Here is a 17,275-nt window from a genome sequence, read left to right as displayed (position 1 = left end):
CGAATACACAATACACAAACTCAGTACACAATTCAGCGCACGATATACAACAAATATGCAATGCATACACAGGATATACAACACATCAGACATTATAACAAATACACAACATCGAACAAAATCAACAAATACATAAACACAATATATAACACACAATATACTACAAATATGCAACACTTACACACGATATGCAGCACCACAGACAATATAACACAACTACATGACACATTATAGAACACAACACAACACTGATACACAGAACACCCAGAACAATATACAAGACTACACCAATTATTCAAACCAATTTACCAATACCAATTTACACACAAAAATGCAATATACAGCACATGAATATACACTGCAATACATGGAAATGTAATGTAATGCAGTCTGTACTAGGGCTGCAACAAACGATTATTTTGATAATCGACTAATCTAATGATTATTAGAACGATTATTCGACTATTTGGGCGATTATTGCAATAATTAATAATTAGCTCTAAACCGATTATTCAGCTTGTGCCCCGACTTAAAAGGTTGTATTAAACATGCTTGCTAACAATAAAGAGGACAAAATCATCTTTTAAAAATACCTCTAAATGACATTCACTGAATTAAAGGGAAAAAATACTTTTTATTATGTTTAATAAAAATTTCACTACAAAAAAAATCCTATTGTTATCAAGTGTATTTGTATTTTTTCCATTTAAAATTGTCTAAAAATCCTTAAAACAAGATACATTTACTTGAGAAGTAACATAAGATATTTAGACTTGCTTTAAGAGAATGTATCTTATAAGTGTATTTTGTATATAAGTGTATTTTCTTCCACTTGTTTATACTTCTGTGAGTGCAGTAAAGACAAAATACACTTATATTGAAGATCTATTCTCTAAAAGCAAGTCTTATATCTTATATACTACTTCTCAGGTGAATGCATCTTTTTTTAAAGGATTTTTAGATATTTTAAAATATTTGTATTTTTAATATTATATTCAACATTCTCAGATAAAAAAAAAAATCTTCTGCATTATAGCTGCTGAAGTAAATGTATGTTGTTTTAAAGGAGTTTTTTATATTGGAAAACAAGCCAAAACAAAAACTAATCAAAAATGTATTTTTTTGCAGTGTATAATGGGGCGAAGACTGCCCTCTCTCACCTTTCTATTCACTTCAATCCATCTTTAACTCACCAAAAAACAAACTCTCTCTTATTAATAAAACTGCGTTTTGCCAATTTTCTTCACGATAAGAAATGCACAGTGACATATTATGATTCAATAAATTGCCATCGCGTTATAATCTAGCTGCATTAAGCGTGCACGCACTCGAGGGATGAGCGTCCCCGCAACAGAGTGTACCTCAGCTGGGTGCAGTTTCAATCTCTCACCCTTAGATCGGGACACTTCGCGCAACTCATAGAAGAGGCGCTGACCGCACAGAGAAATGCCAGTTTCCTTATTTTAACTTTAATAAAGCTATAACGCATTAAATATAACTGCATTAAAGATGTAACACTGGGGTGTTTCCTTTAAAGATGCTCGACACGCAAGTTTTGCTTAAGCTGAGCGTCAGATCCGGCTCTGCTTATTCCACAACAAGAGTGCTTCTGTATTTACTTATTTTGTATTTTTGCATTATAATTCCCTCATACTTTGCGATCTACATCACCTGAAGCTGTTTGGAAAATTTAGAGTGCGTCTGAACTGTGAGCTGTGTTTTCTTCCTCTCCTCAGTCAGGCGTGAGCTGCAGTGCTGCTCTTGTGTGCAATCATTAGAGTTTCATATGATCTTATGTTACGTTAAGATCAAACAACTATTCGACAATGAAAATTTTTGTCAATAACGTCGACTAATCGTTTCAGCCATAGTCTGAACATATCCTCAAATCTGAACTTGGTGTTCATATTATCATTTTTTTATCTCTCATTGCTCATATATTTATATCATATATTAAGAGATAAATCTAGTGATGAGCACTGTCGATGTTTATTTGAAATTATTAATTCTATTTATTTGCAGAAAACGCTGAATCTCCTCGACAGTGGTTACAATTTTCCATAAAAATCCAGTGACTGATTCACCTTAATCTGTGTTCAATAAACTCAACTCTTCTCTCTTCACTTCACTCTGTTTCTTAAAACACTTTATTAGATATTCAGGAAGAAAGGAGAGATGATTGGGTGAAAAATATAATGTGAGAAGATGAGACAGAAGTTTGAGTTGAACCTTTCTTTGTCTCTCTGCAGTCTTTTATTCACAAAGGTAAAGTTGGAGACGTTATGTCGAGGCCCCGAAGAGGCATTACTCACCTGCAAACGCATGCTGCAGATCTGGAAGTCCTGTTACAACCTCACCAACCCCAGGTACACACACACACGCTCCAGCTGTTGACACATGAATGCTAGAAACTCAAGTGTCTGCACTCACCATCACACATAAGACGGCACAGCATGTCTCTCTGACTGTGAGGATCTCACCACACATTCATTAAAAATAAATAAAAGCACAGCTCGTACCAGTGCAGCATACCAGGATTCAGTCCTGCTTTCTCTCTTTTTCTCTTGTGCTAATGGCTTGAATAGCAGCCCCCTCCTGTCAAAACACTCCAGCTTTTCCTGCCAAACTGTCCTGAACTCAGAACCCAGTGACAGCCCACTAGAGACCAATTAGCATCTGGACACGGTTACCAAACCTCGCCACTGCCTCATATTCAGAGTCCCCCTCCAAACCCTGGGTAGTGCCAATATGCCAGGACCCCTCAGGTCTTTCTTCCCTAAACCCTTCCACTCCCTCATATTCATAGTCCTCCTCAGACCTTGAGCAGTTTCCACTCCATCCGAGGTTGCTGAAGCCCCTCCTACATCTACTTTTCAGTCACCATAGAAGTACAGTTCTCAGCAGACTGCTTGGTAGCTGGTGTGTTGTTGCTGGGAAGTGGATGGACAGTGTGCTTTTAAGAGACTGTGTCAGGTTTAGCGTTTCTGTGATTAGGGGTTTTCTTGAAACACAAGAGCGGCAGAGAAATTAGTCCAGTATAACAAATGAAACAGAAACCAAATCATACATTTTTTAAGCTCTGTGTCTGTATTTCTACCCATCTATTATTTTTATTTATTTTTTATTTATTTTTTTTCTCTTGGATTTCTTGGTATTTTATTAAAGGGATAGTTCATCCAAAAATGAAAATTCTGTCATTTCTTCACCCACATGTTATTCCAAACCTGTATGAATTTCTTTCTTCCAAAAGTATATATAAGGCAGAATTTTAGACTCAGTCACCATTCACTTTTATTGCATCTTTTTTTCCATACAATGAAAGTGAATGATGATTGAGGTTGTCATTCTGCCTAAAATCAGAATGGCATTTAGCAACATGCTAAAGAAACACTAAGAACACAAATGCATAGCTACACTCCAGCAAATCATCCACAACACCCTTGCATTATGGCATTATTTTTTATTTTTAGAATAATGTCAGTTACAGAAGCATTGTCATTGTATGTGTGTGCTGCAGTAGTGTGTCATGAGATTTTGAGATCTGTCTAACTGTGTGAGATGTGAAATTTCTGAGGGTTTCATCATTCTGTGTGTTCGTGGTGTGTGCGCGCTGTGTGTGTGTGTGGCCGGGTTTGGGTGGTTTACGAGGACTTTTTTAGGTTATAAACTGATAATTACAAGGGTATTATGTTATAAATGTGGTTTATGAGGACATTTCTAGTGTCCCCATAATTCAAATCGCTAAAAAAAAAAAAAAAAAAAAAAAAAAAAAAACATGCAAACATGCAGAAAGTTTTTTGTGAGGGTTTGGTTTAGGGGAAGGGTTAGTGGATAGAATCTATAGTTCGTACAGTTTAAAAATCATTATGTCTATGGAGAGTCCTCATAAGGATAACCGCACCGTGTGTGTGTGTGTGTGTGTGTGTGTGTAGTGATTCTGGGAGGGGGAGCAGTCTGTTAGACAGAGCTATCGCTGACCGTCGCCAGCTGAGCGCCATGACACTACCTGACTTCAGTGATCCAGAAACAGGTGAGCACACTTACATGCATACTACCATCACATTCTCTATATCTCTATATTTATTGTGGAAACTTCTTTTTTGCCTCACTTTAGTATGACATCAGACATTAGCTTATTGTCATTTTATCTGTATTTCCTCCAAATGTCTCTCTCTCTCGCTCACTCATTCTCTCTCTCACATACACACTTAAAGGAATACTGTGGGTTCAATACAAGTTAAGCTCAATCTACAGCATTTGTGGCATAATATTGATTACCACAAAACTTAATTTTAACTTCTTTCAAAAATCTTGGTTCCAGTGAGGCACTTACAGTGGAAGTGAATGGTGCCAATCCGTAAACATTAAAATACTCACTATTTCAAAAGTACAGCCACAAGACATAAAATATATGCTTGTAAACCTGGTTTTAATGTGATAAAATCACTTACTAACCTTTCTGTTGAAAGTTATAGCTAATTTTACAACTTTGTTGCCATGATGACTTAATTTCAACAAACCCTAAAATGGGGGGGCCTGGGTAGCTCAGTGGTAAAGATGCTGGCTACCACCACTGGAGTTCGCTAGTTCGAATCCCAGGGCGTGCTGAGTGACTCCAGCCAGGTCTCCTAAGCAACCAAATTGGCCCGGTTGCTAGGGAGGGTAGAGTCACACAGGGTAACCTCCTCGTGTTCGCTATAATGTGGTTCATTCTCAGTGGGGCGCGTGGTGAGTTGAGCGTGGATGGCGTGAAGCCTCCACACGCGCTATGTCTCCGTGGCAACGCACTCAACAAGCTATGTGATAAGATGCGCGGGTTGACGATCTCAGACGCGGAGGCAACTGGGATTCGTCCTCCGCCACCCGTACTCAGGCGAATCACTACGTGACTATGAGGATTTAAAAGCACATTGGGAATTGGGCATTCCAAATTGGGAGAAAAAGGGAAAAAATCCCAACAACAAAAAAAACTAAAATGACTATTAAAATCACGATTTAAACAACTTTACAGTTTTAACAGAATAATTTATGTAAGTGCTTTTATAAAATTATAAGCTTCACATTTCTGTCTTTTAAATCTTCCAAAAATTGGCCCCATCCACTTCCATTGTAAGTGCCTCACAGTAACCTTGATTTTTGCTTTTTTTAAAGAAAAGGAGGGACGAATCAAAATTCTTTTTTGTGGTAATCAACATCATGCCACAAATGCTGTCGATTGAGCTTAACTTGAATTGAACCTGGCATATTTCTTTAACTAGAATTACAATGAATGACCTTTATAGATACTGTACTTTGTCATGCAGTCTATGTTTTTACATTTTCTATGCTATAATCTTTAAAGGGGTCATATCATGGAAAATCTAGTTTTCTTTAATCTCTTGAAATAAAGGAGTTTGATGTGCTATGAAAACATACTGTAACTTTCAGAACTCAAAACTTTCTCCCCAGTTCAAAAAGACCATCTAAACAAAGCTGCATCTTGCCTGCCCAGTGGTGGTAATTTAGTTAGGAGGAAATAGAATAAATACTATTATTACTATTATTCCTAAAAAAAAAAAAAAAAAAAAAATAAAGTATGATATGATCCCTTGAAATCAAACAAGCTGTGGATCTTCACCAAATACTATGTAAAAAACTGCTTTGAGTCATTTCTGTTTCATCTAAATTTACGAGTGGATTTTTCCCAGTATCTGGAGCACTGAGTAAGGTAATTAGATAAAGAGGGGCTGAAATTAGTCCAGGTGGTGATTTGCTGTGTTTGCACAGCACTGATGGTGGAGGATTCTGTGCTGTGTATGCGGACAGTAAACACGTCGTCCTGCCTCTGTAATTCATCAGTCCTCTTTGTACCCTTATCCTGCCCTTTTCCAGCATTACAGTTCTGGTTATTTATTCCTTTTATCATTCCATTATCTTCTGTCTTTCCTTTTGTGTTCACTGGGCCAGATTATTTATCTGTACTTTGTTTCCCCAAAAGTCACTTTGTTCTCACCTTTTTTTCATTTCTAGCTCTCACACCTCTTCCTCCCTTTCGGGGCCAGAACTTGTCTCTTCTCTCTTTCCTTTTCCATCCTTCTATTCTCCATCTCCACCGAAGACTGAATCCACCCAGAGGCGCGGCAGCCATGCTTTCTGTGACCACGCCCCCCGCCAGCACTTCTCCTCAGCCAGTAATGCACTGTGCACCTTGTGTTTTTTTTGTTGTTGTTTTTTTTTGGGGTTGGGGGGGTTCGGCCAATAATCTGGCATGACCTTCTGCTCACCAGCCAATCCCCTGCCACTAACCGCACTGCTCTGCCCTAATCCCGTGCCCAGTAGCCCAATTTATGTGTAATTTTATTGAGTGGGATTTGTGACTTGTTTGCTGCTGTAGACAGTGCATGAGCTTTGCAGGCCTCTTATTGAAGACTTCAGTCTTCAAAGACCATCAAGCACTGACAAGTCCAACTTTGTAATGTGCAGTGTTGGGTACATTACTCAAAGAAAGTAATCCACTTCAAGTTACTAATTAATTATTTAAAATTGTAATCAAATTACTTTGCTGATTACTTCAGAAAAAAGTAATCACATTGCTGGTTACTTTTAACTTGCTTTCAAAGACCCTATTTTCCACAGGTTTAAACGAGGTCTATAACGTTTTGTGATCAGATCATAAAAACACATGTGACCACATCGCATTCCAGGTGTAAACGCTAATCCGTCCTGTACAGCAGCAATGAATCAATCATTACACTACAATAAGAGTTGAAACTTTGCCGGTTACAAGCGGCTTTAATAGGAAATAACCGTCCAATCAGAAAATTTTACAAGCTGATTTATAATCATGCAGTAACATACTGACAAAGTCACTGATGTATGTCTTCATGAAAATCATAGACCCTCCCCTCCAAATCCGAACACAGTTGGTCACAGGAGACGCATTTAGCGAAGAGGGGTGAAAAGCAATGTGTCTCACCTGACCACATGTGATAGGATCACCCGAGACACATCTTAATACCAGGTTTAAACGTGGTCTAAAACACTTTTGATAGAGAAGTTTGTTTTCCCGCTCAACAAGTTCTATATTTCCTGCTTGTCCACTGTCATGTGCGCCTCGGCTGTCACAAAAGTGCTAACTGATGTACATATGTTCATAATTAATATTTTAAATGTATAAAACATAAATAATATTATTTTAGAGATATGTGTCACCCAAGTAATGTACTTAAAAGTAATGACCTTAATTGAAAGTCAGTAACTGTAATTTGATTACAAGAATTTAAAATGCAATGAATTACATCTACTTTCAGAGTTTAAAAAGTAATTTGATTACTGTAACAAATTACTTTGTAATCAGATTATACCCAACACTGGTAATGTGGTGATGTTAATTAGCCCAATAACCAATTTGTACACATTTTTTCAGATGTTTTCAGGTCACATTTACATAAGCCTTCGAAATATTGAGGGAGATTATGCATGCATCTGTGTCTGTCAGTGGGTGAACATTAAAGCCTAATCTATACAATGGAAAAAGCTGAACATTTTTCTCCTGAACAAACTAAAACACCCAGTGTTTAATACTACCCGGTAACGTTTTACATTTAGTTTGTTGAGTAAAATAAATAAATAATGTCTTGTTCAAGTGAACAATCATCAATACTCTTCAACTAGCCAAGTTCTCCTTGGTCAAGTATTTCAGGGATGTGTGCAAACAGGAGAAATATCACCAAACACCTTAGCAGAACAAAAATGTCATTTTGTGATAATTTTTGCCAAAATAAAGGAAGCCTGTTAGCCCAGTAATTATACATTTGCACAAACAGCTCCACAAACAGTTAATAACTGTTAGTAGTTAAAAGTGTGCTGAAAGTGTACTCCGAGAAGTTTGTCCAGAAGTTATAGAAGAAGAAATATTTGATTGAGTGAATTACATGAAGCTTCATTATAATTGGTTGCTTAAATGGGCCAATGCAATATGTGACAAGGAGACATTGAGAAAAATTAGAGGCACTAGTTAGTTGATCACCCCTCAGTGGTGAGTTTTTACCGACAACAGTTGATAGTTGTGACATGACCCTAACATGATGAGGGCAAAGTGAGCAGTCTTCAAAAATAGCCTACTTTCAAAATTGTGTCCAGGTATCAAGATCTCTGGAGGGTGTAAATGTAGCCTTCCCACTTCCATGATTTGTCCAGTTATGGTTAAGATCAGCTGCAAGAGGCATTCAGTGAGTACAGGGCTGTTTTAAGACTCTAAATGCCTCTGGCTGGATAACGTGATGGTGTTGTGATGGTGTGGGTTCAGGGATTCAGTGGCCCGTGAGAGTGACGCTAAGCTCTTAATCTCCACTGAGAGGCTCCTGGGGAAATGAAAGACAGAGAAAGAGTGACACTTGCTATCAGCTAGCCGTTTAAGACCCCGGATCATATCCAGCACTGAGCCACCACAATGTTATCTTCAGAGAGAGAGAGACAAGTGTGTTCATCAGGAGATTTCATGTGTTCTTCTAAAACTCACTCATACCATCTTTCTCCTCATCTAAGGCTTTCTCTCTCTTTTTCTCGCTCTACATTTTACACTTAGTCACTTGTGTCTCAATCGACCATATTGCTATCCAATTGGCTATACACATTCCATTTACACTTGGCCACATAATGTGATCTACTATTCCAGTGTTATATGCAAATATATAATGAAGTTCACTTTTATGAAGATCCAAATCCGAGCAACACATTTTTTTCTGGACTTGATGTGGCACATAAAAACTAAGAACAGGAGGTGGCTAAAATAGTAAAAATAGCTTCACTGATTATGGTACAAAAGGCAAAAGCTGTTATGTGCCACATTTTCTTTGTTGTCTTTGGGCTTCCAGAGGGCATTTAAGTACACATGGTCTATTCATGATCAAATAGCTGTCCAAACAGTAAAACGCATGAATTGACCAAGTGTAAATACTCGCTATCTCTGTCTTCCTGAATGTTCTGCATCTGATTCACTGTTCTCAACTACTGTAACACTACTCACTATGCTGTGTGTAGATTCAAAGCATTTTATTTACACACATGCATGCACACACACAATGTTTCACACTTGGCATCTGCCAGTCTGTGTCTGCAGATCGTGGGAATCACAGATACTAGGTTTACAAGGCCATTTCCTGCTCAATGCTCAGGACCGAAATCCTTCAATATCTTTTGTTTGTGGTATAAAGAGACAAAAAGCAATTTTCTTTTCACAATGGAAAATCCATCTTAAGCTGCTAGCTCTATTTTTCAATATGAAGGCTGGTTTTTAACTGGTCTAAGATGGCCCAAGCTAGTCATTGGCTGGTCCAAGCTGGTCATTGGCTGCTTTAAGCTGGTCCAAGCTTGTTATTGGCTGCTTTAAGCTGGTCCAAGCTGGTCATTGGCTGCTTCAAGCTGGTCATTGGCTGCTTCAAGCTGATCACTTGCTGGTTCAAGCTGATCACTTGCTGGTTCAAGCTGATCACTTGCTGGTTCAAGCTGATCACTTGCTGGTTCAAGCTGGTCATTGGCTGGTTCAAGCTGGTCATTGGCTGCTTCAAGCTGATCACTTGCTGGTTCAAGCTGATCACTTGCTGGTTCAAGCTGGTCATTGGCTGGTTCAAGCTGATCACTTGCTGGTTCAAGCTGGTCATTGGCTGGTCCCAAGCTGGTCCAAACTGGTCACTGGCTGGTTTGAGCTGATCATTGGTTGGTCCGAACTGGTCATTGGTTGGTCCAAACTGGTCATTGGCTGGTTCAAGCTGGTTATCAGCTGGTCAAAACTGGGCACTGGTTGGTTCGAACTGGTCCAAACTAGTCATTGGCTGGTTAAAGCTGGTTATTGGCTGGTTCAGGCTGGTCCTTGGCTGGTTCAAGCTGGTCTAAGCTGGCCATTAGCTTGTACAAACTGGGCTCTGGCTGGTTCAAACTGGCACAAAGCTGGTCCAAGCTGGTCCAAGCTGGTCTAAGCTGGTCATTGGCTGGTACTTAGCTGGTCCAAACTGGTCACTGACTAGTTTGTACTGATCATTGGCTGGTCCAAACTGGTCATTGGCTGGTCCAAACTGGCCACTGGCTGGTTCAAACTGGCTCAAACTGAGTATTGGCTGGTCCAAGCTGGTCCTTGGCTGGTTTAAGCTGGTTGTTGCATGGTCAACCAGCCACCATTTTCCAAAACCAGCTTGGAAGCCTATTGGCTACCAGTTTGGGCCAGCTAATGACCAGTTTAGACCAGCTTGTTCCAAAATTCAGCTACAAGCTTAAGCTGGATTTACCATCAGGGTTTGCGTTATATTTATCTTCTTTTTTTTTTCTTTTTTTTTCAGTACAATTTCTGTTGTTGTTATTTTTGTTAAAAATTTTGGTGAGTAATTGCCCCCTTTTTTTGTGTTTATGTTGTTCTTTTGATTTTCAAGGCAACCTTCCAGATGCTTTCTTTCATGGTTTTGACTCCTTTATTGGGGCTTGTAAGTAGCTCTTGCTGTTATTGCTCTGCCTCTATGCACACATACATACACTTGCTTCATTGCCCTGCTGGCCTTCTCCCCTTGGCAGAGTGCACCCACCACCTTGTCTGTTAACACACTCCCACATTGTGTGTTTAGTGGATGCGTTACCTCTTACCTTTGTTTTGCCCTCTTTTTGTGTGTCCTCTCCTGGCGTTTTGTGTTCCTAGGCCTCTTTGTGCTGGAAAGAGACGTAAATGCACTCGTTTGGCCTCAGTTCTTAATAATTAAAGAGACAGTATTGTTGTTCCAGGCCTTTCAAATGGGGTGTAACACACACAGCTGCACAAATCCAGACACTTTAATACACAAAAAATGTGTACACAACCCACTTTCAGATCTGTTTGTATTCTGACTTATTACTATTAATCATTAGTTGTGCATGCTAATGCATGCATCACTATTACTATTACTCATAGTTAAGGATAGGCAGATGCTACTTGTCTCTTGTTATCAGCATCAAATCTAAATAGATTTGTTGCCTCAGGGAAGCAGTGACCTTGTCTAAAAAGCACTTTAATTTTTCATCCATTAATCCAAAATTAGACATAAGCCTTTTTAATTCCATCTGACAGTCTGCCGTTTAATCCATGTTTAAGTTTATGGTTTCATTTTATATCCAAAGAGTAAAATCAACCAAAAGGGTTTTAAGGAGGGAATTTTACTGATCGTGTAAACAAGATATTGTTTAAATATTGATTATTTGTCATTAAGGACACTTGATATAAAGTGGGAGATATCTGATGGAATAGCACCCAGGTCTCTGGAGCATAGACCAAAAGCTCTTATTTCCTTTAGTGTCTCAAGTTTAGCAGCTCCTCCATGTATGGGCTCTGTTAACAGAGCAATGAAACTTTTCAGAGTACAGGAGCGTTGTAATGATTTCAAGATCTCACTGAGAGGTGCTCATTTAGAGGCAAGAAGGATGAACATGAGGTCCAAAATGAATCTTAGCCTGGGAAAGTCTTGGCTTGATCTTTGATCCAAGGCAAAGATCACAATTACAGTTGTTTATATTTAGGATCAGGGATTGGAACAGAACTGTAACTCATCTCACACCGTTTATGGTATGGACTTTTAATTATGCTTCAAATTGTGCAGCTTGTTGAGGAGAGGTGTGCTATTACTTTTCTATGCAATCAGACTAACGATTTTTACTTGTCAGACAATACAGCGAAAACATCTCATAGACTTTGAACTTTATTGGAGGAGCTACATCTAGGGATCAGAATATCATAGACTTGGTCCAGTAAGCAACCACATAACAACAACCCAGAATACTTTAACTGTCACCCAAAACATACTAACTTTGTGGCAACAATGTTTGCATTTATAAACACCACTGAAATGTAAAAATCATATCTATATGAACTTAATTGCTTGTTCATATAAAATATGTTTTGAAAAAGTATGGAAAAATAAATGCACACTGAATATTTAGGTTCTGGTGAAAAGAGTACTGTCTCTTTAAAAACATATCTGCTTTTCTGTGTTTGTGTGATTATGCTTAAAAGCTCCTCCCACTGTTAGCATGGGGCTCCATAGTCATGCTCTTCCTACAGCCTGATCTGATGCATCATGAGGGTCTGTTTGAATTTGCGTGTGTACACGCATGTGCTTAAGAGAAAATTGGAGCTCTTAATAAAATGTCTTTATCTAGAAAGTACTTCTCATGAAACTCAGCCTAAAGAGTGACACCAGCTCTGTGACCCCTCACCTGCCTGATGGTTTCCTTTACTTTAGTAGTTTGTGTGAAACATTAACTGGGTCAACCATTATCGGTCTAGTAGTATAAGTATAGTATAAGACTTCTATATGACCTTGAAAATCCATTGTTGAGGAACACTCATGTACCAAACGTTTTATTTTATGGCTCATATTTGTTCATTCTTGTGGCCTGCATGGGTTTTTAAGGCTATGGTATATGACATTCAGGAAGAGATCCCCTGGAAGCCTTTTAAACTCATAGCCTTGGTGTTTAGTCCAGTGATCCATGCCTTTGTCCACAGTCACTATAGAAACGCTAAACATAGGAGCAGCAGCCATGGATTTGACTCAACAGGCTCATTGCTAAAGAGAAAAGAAAGAGAAACTGGGATGTACATGGATCGATTTCAGGTTGAATGTGTTTTATATCCCACTGGTCTGGTCGATAAAGTCAGCCTATGACTCATGAAGACTCTGTCGGGGTTCAGAGGAACATATTAGGATCTTCAGAGACTTTAATGACCACACTGATGCCCTGACTAGAGCTCTGCTGGGCAGCCACATGTCCAGACAGATGTGATTGCTGAACCGCAGGGGGCAATTTCATTTCAGTTCACTCAGTGCAGGAGACTTGTATGGTGTCTTTAGTTCATTCTTTGCAGTTCATCTCCTGAATCTGGCAAATTAAAAATGAACTAAGGCCAAGTCTGGACAATATATTGGTAAATTTTATTAGAAGACAAGGGTGTAGATTTGGCTTGAATATTCAGTGGGTTGCAGCGTGAAGCATATACATGTTTACATTGATTATGGTATAAATAATGGGGCATTGTTCTTGCTTGTTTTGATTATTGTGGGGGTTACCTCCCCCTATCTCCCCTGGAATCTACACCCCTGTTAGAATACAGTTGTATTCAAACAGTTCAGACAGGAAGACATGCTACATTTTCATTGGTCTGTTGCTCTGGTTGAAATTTGTATGTTGCCGCCAGTGCTTCAAATGCAAGGTTTAAAGGGATAGTTCACCTAAAAATGAAAATTCTCTTATCATTTACTCACCCTCATGCCATTTAAGACGTGTATGACTTTTTTTCTTCTGCTTAACACAAACTTATATTTTTAGAACAATATCTCAGTTCTGAAGGGCCATACAATGCAAGTGAATGGTCATCAGGCCGCTGAAGCTCCAAAAAGGAGATAAAGTCTGCATAAAAGTAATCCATATGACTCCAGTGGTTTAATCAATATCGTCTGAAGTGATCCGGTTTGTTTTGGGTGAGAACAGACTAAAATATAACTCCTTTTTTTTACTGTACATCTTGCCATTATAGTCTCTAGGCACGATCGTGATTTCAAGCTTGATTACACTTCCTAGTGCTTGATGCATGCGCAGAGCGCTAGATGGCACTATAGGAAGAGCTTGAAATCATGATTGTCAAGGAGGCTGCTGTCAAGATGTACGGTGAAAAAGGAGTTACATTTTGGTCTGTTCTCACCCAAAACAAACTGGATCGCTTCAGAAGACATTGATTAAACCACTGAAGTCTGATGGATTATGTTTGTGCTGACTTTTTGGAGCTTCAAAGGCCTGATCACCATTCACTTGCATTGTATGGACCTACAGAACTGAGATATTCTTCGTTTGTGTTCAGCAGAAGAAAGTCAAACACACCTTTGATGGCATGGGGGTGAGTAAATGATGAGAGGATTTTCATTTTTGGGTAAACTAACCCTTTACATATTTGCTGCTGCTTTCCTCAAACTTATTAGAGCTTCATTCACAATCTTACACCGTTTATGCTTAATAAGCTGATGTGTGTGTAAATGCCTTAAACTGTTTATGACCTTATAAACTGTATAAAGGAAATCCGTTTTAGCATAAACTGATTGACATGGTAGATTTTTGCCCGTTACCCTGAATTTGCAGTGCACCTTTACCGGCATTTTTACCAGCTTGTCCAATGTACACCAGTGTTCTGAACGTGATTGTTTACTTTGTTTTTTTTTTTTGCGTGGTCAGATTTTTGGAATAAACTAATTTTTAAAAGTTATCAGCATATTGGTGTGCATTTAAACATGCTCACTATCTACTATGAACATACTTGTGCTGGACATCCATATGTGTTTTGTGTAAGAGTGCTTTCACACTAGTGCTTTTGATGCACAGCCGGGTTTGTCTGATGTCAAATTTTCATTTGGTTGGTATGAACACTGTTTCCCAAAATCTATCCACTCACATTTCTTCAAATATCTTTTGTCAGCCCATGGCAGACAGATGCTTAACAGTCTTCACATCTTTGCACATTCAGTGCATGTAAAGTTTTGATTGTAAATCCAATATACAAAACTTCAATAACACAGTGAAACTGGCGTCTTCTCCTGTTACTAGGCCATTACCTAGTTACAGTGGTAAATAGTTGCCGTATTGATGGCGAAATTGTGCGGCAGTTCAGACCCAAATAATACAATAAAACTAAATCTGCAGGGGGAGAGGGTAGAAATAAAACTCTGGTTTGGACCAAGCAATCAAACTAAGTGTGAAAGCACCCTTCAAGTTTTGTCCACATTTTTGAAACTTAGAGAGCAGAGTCCACAATGTTAGTTTTCTGAATCTTTTTCATGCATTCAGATTCTAGAAAATGTCTCAGACCCTCAAGCCTGTATGATATTTCATCTCTTAAATTAAGCTCAGGTTCTCATCCCTGCACCTGGAGGGCCACTTTTCTGCAATCTTGAATATTGAGATGAGAAATCATTTTTCTTTGTCTCCATGAAGCCTTCAAACCCTATGGAATCAAGAAATTTCAGAGCCGGCCCCTCTGTATTAAATATGTGAGGACAGAGTTTAGCTATCTGGTGATTTTCAGTCAGAGAGTCCTGAAAAACATGACCCCTAATCTGTGGTGTGTTGTGGATATATAGAGTCAAACCCTAAATAGAGAGAAGCTCCAATGGATGTGTCATTGCTCACTGTCTGTGTTTCCACTGCAGGTTCCATCCACGCCACCTCCATTGCAGCCTCACGGGTGGAGCAGGCGCTGTCCGAGGTGGCTTCCTCCCTGCAGAGCAGCGCTCCAAAACAGGGACCCCTCCACCCTTGGATGACCCTCGCCCAGATCTGGCTTCATGCAGGTAAATGCCATACCTTCCACCCTAATTTGAACCTCATGCCCACAACCGTGTCCATGTTGCAACAACTCACAAAAAAAAAAGTTCATCTGTTTGTTTGTTTTTTTGTGCTATACATTATGAAGGAAAAAAATACTGTTGTTGTAAAATAACTGGCTCACTGGTAAAAGCAAGCCATTTTTAAAAATAGACAGAATGTTCCTCACTGTACCCTTAGTGAACCAATGTTGTTATTAATAGCTGCCATTGTCTTGGAAAATACATGTCAACATCTAAAGGGTGAAATTACACTGGATGCTTTTGCACTTTGCGTTGCCTATACGGAGATGCTGATTGCAGACAAAGCTTCACATTTTTCCAAACATATCCATGCGGATCCTATGCTTATTTCATTGCATTTTCAAAACAGTTACAGTTTGGGCTGGGCAGTATGATGGTATACATTGTGTGTTATGGTAGAAATGTGTCAACAGGTGGAGATTCTGCTGTACTGCTTATTCCATGGTATATCTGCAGTGTGAAGTAGAAAATCTGAAAACCATAGTCTAATCTGCATACTGTGGCACAGATTATCACTTCCAGTATAGACATCTTAATTAATTACAAATTAGAGCTTTCAAAATTAACACGGTAATGCATACGGTTAATTTAAAAGGTTTATCGCATACATTTTTCTTAATCGCGATTAACGCATTTACCGTTAATACAGCATAAACACTGGTTAGAAGGGCGGAACCTTTGTGATGTGTCCGCCCGGAGTCATTACACTAACGTACACACCACAAACACACACAACAACAGCTGTTTCAGTGATCAAATGATAACTAAAGGAGCTCATGACTCGATTTGTTGTACAAAACTAGCCCAGATGGGACAGTCAAGCATTTTTCAGCCCAAGTAAGGTGCATTTTAATTACCACAGAAGCACGCCAAGTCTTAACTATCACCAAAACGCTTGAACGTGGCTTCACGATTGCTTTAACAAAGGGTATAGCCAAAATCTACCAGAAGATTGATATTGTAGAGGATGAGAGTTTAAGAGATTTAATGCTCATTGTAATGAAAATGCAACCTATGGGGGGATTATTTCTTTCAATAGGTGAAACTCCCACTTAGACTTTGGGAAATGTTTAATATTACTTAAATTGGTGTTATTTTAGTGCATTTCTATCTTTATATTGTGGAAGGCTTTGTTTGGAAAATTTTAATAAAGCATTATATTGTTACATTTTGTTTTGTTTTCTCTCCTAAGAAGGAAATAAATGCATTGTGACAAGAAAAGAAGTATATTTAGAGTCAAATTTCAGCACTTTCAAAATCTGCGATTAATCGCGAACAATTATGCGATTAATCGTGATTTAAAAATGTTAATCGACTGACAGCACTAAGTATAATCGAAGCAATTTAGTTTTGACGTGTTGCGTATTATAATGTAATTGTAACTAGAATATTTACAATGTATTATGATTATTATTACTGTTTTTAGTCTTTTGTTACTCGTGTTAAATAATGTATAGCTTTTTATAATGATGCCATTATTATTGATTTGTTATACAGCCCAAACATAAAATGAGATGAAGTTCCTTTTAGTTTTTGAAATATTTAAGTTAAAAAGAAGACATGTAATAGATAAAACATTTAGGGGTTGAATTTCCAGAAAAAATAACTGTATTGTGATATATACAATTTATCAATTTACAAAATGTTACTGTGATATAAAATTACTCAAACTGTGAAATACAATTTGCATCATTACACCCACCACTAATTCTGTATTTCACTGTGTGGATGCTTTAATTTGTTGTCTCAGGATAATGCAGTCAACTCAGTTAAGACTAATTATTCTTTAATCGGCTTGCCTGTCACCAAGCCAAGTAAGGAAACCCTGGCAGAGCTTGGCAGGGTTAAATAGGTGTCAAGAGTGAAGCTCGTTTAGTAGTCATTTT

The 17,275-nt window shown here is 38.5% G+C and overlaps 1 protein-coding gene across 4 annotated transcripts in view; it reads left to right on the top strand.

The window, feature by feature from the left end:
- The window catches only part of LOC127455283 (tetratricopeptide repeat protein 7B-like), a 61,428-nt gene that overhangs the window by 38,806 nt on the left and 5,347 nt on the right, over positions 1-17,275 (top strand). The window contains exons 16-20 of one of the 4 annotated variants that reach the window (XM_051723032.1): positions 2,250-2,366; positions 3,933-4,034; positions 6,010-6,170; positions 10,404-10,454; positions 15,192-15,332. In XM_051723032.1, the coding sequence (XP_051578992.1) occupies positions 2,250-2,366; positions 3,933-4,034; positions 6,010-6,170; positions 10,404-10,454; positions 15,192-15,332 (572 nt within the window). Of the gene's footprint in view, positions 1-2,249; positions 2,367-3,932; positions 4,035-6,009; positions 10,383-10,403; positions 10,455-15,191; positions 15,333-17,275 lie in introns of those variants that run through there. The other 3 variants (XM_051723029.1, XM_051723030.1, XM_051723031.1) reach the window with 3 other exon arrangements.

Source organism: Myxocyprinus asiaticus, chromosome 17 (genome assembly GCF_019703515.2).
Source record: "Myxocyprinus asiaticus isolate MX2 ecotype Aquarium Trade chromosome 17, UBuf_Myxa_2, whole genome shotgun sequence".
NCBI lineage: Eukaryota > Metazoa > Chordata > Actinopteri > Cypriniformes > Catostomidae > Myxocyprinus > Myxocyprinus asiaticus.
This window is presented reverse-complemented; position numbering and strand designations above follow the sequence as displayed.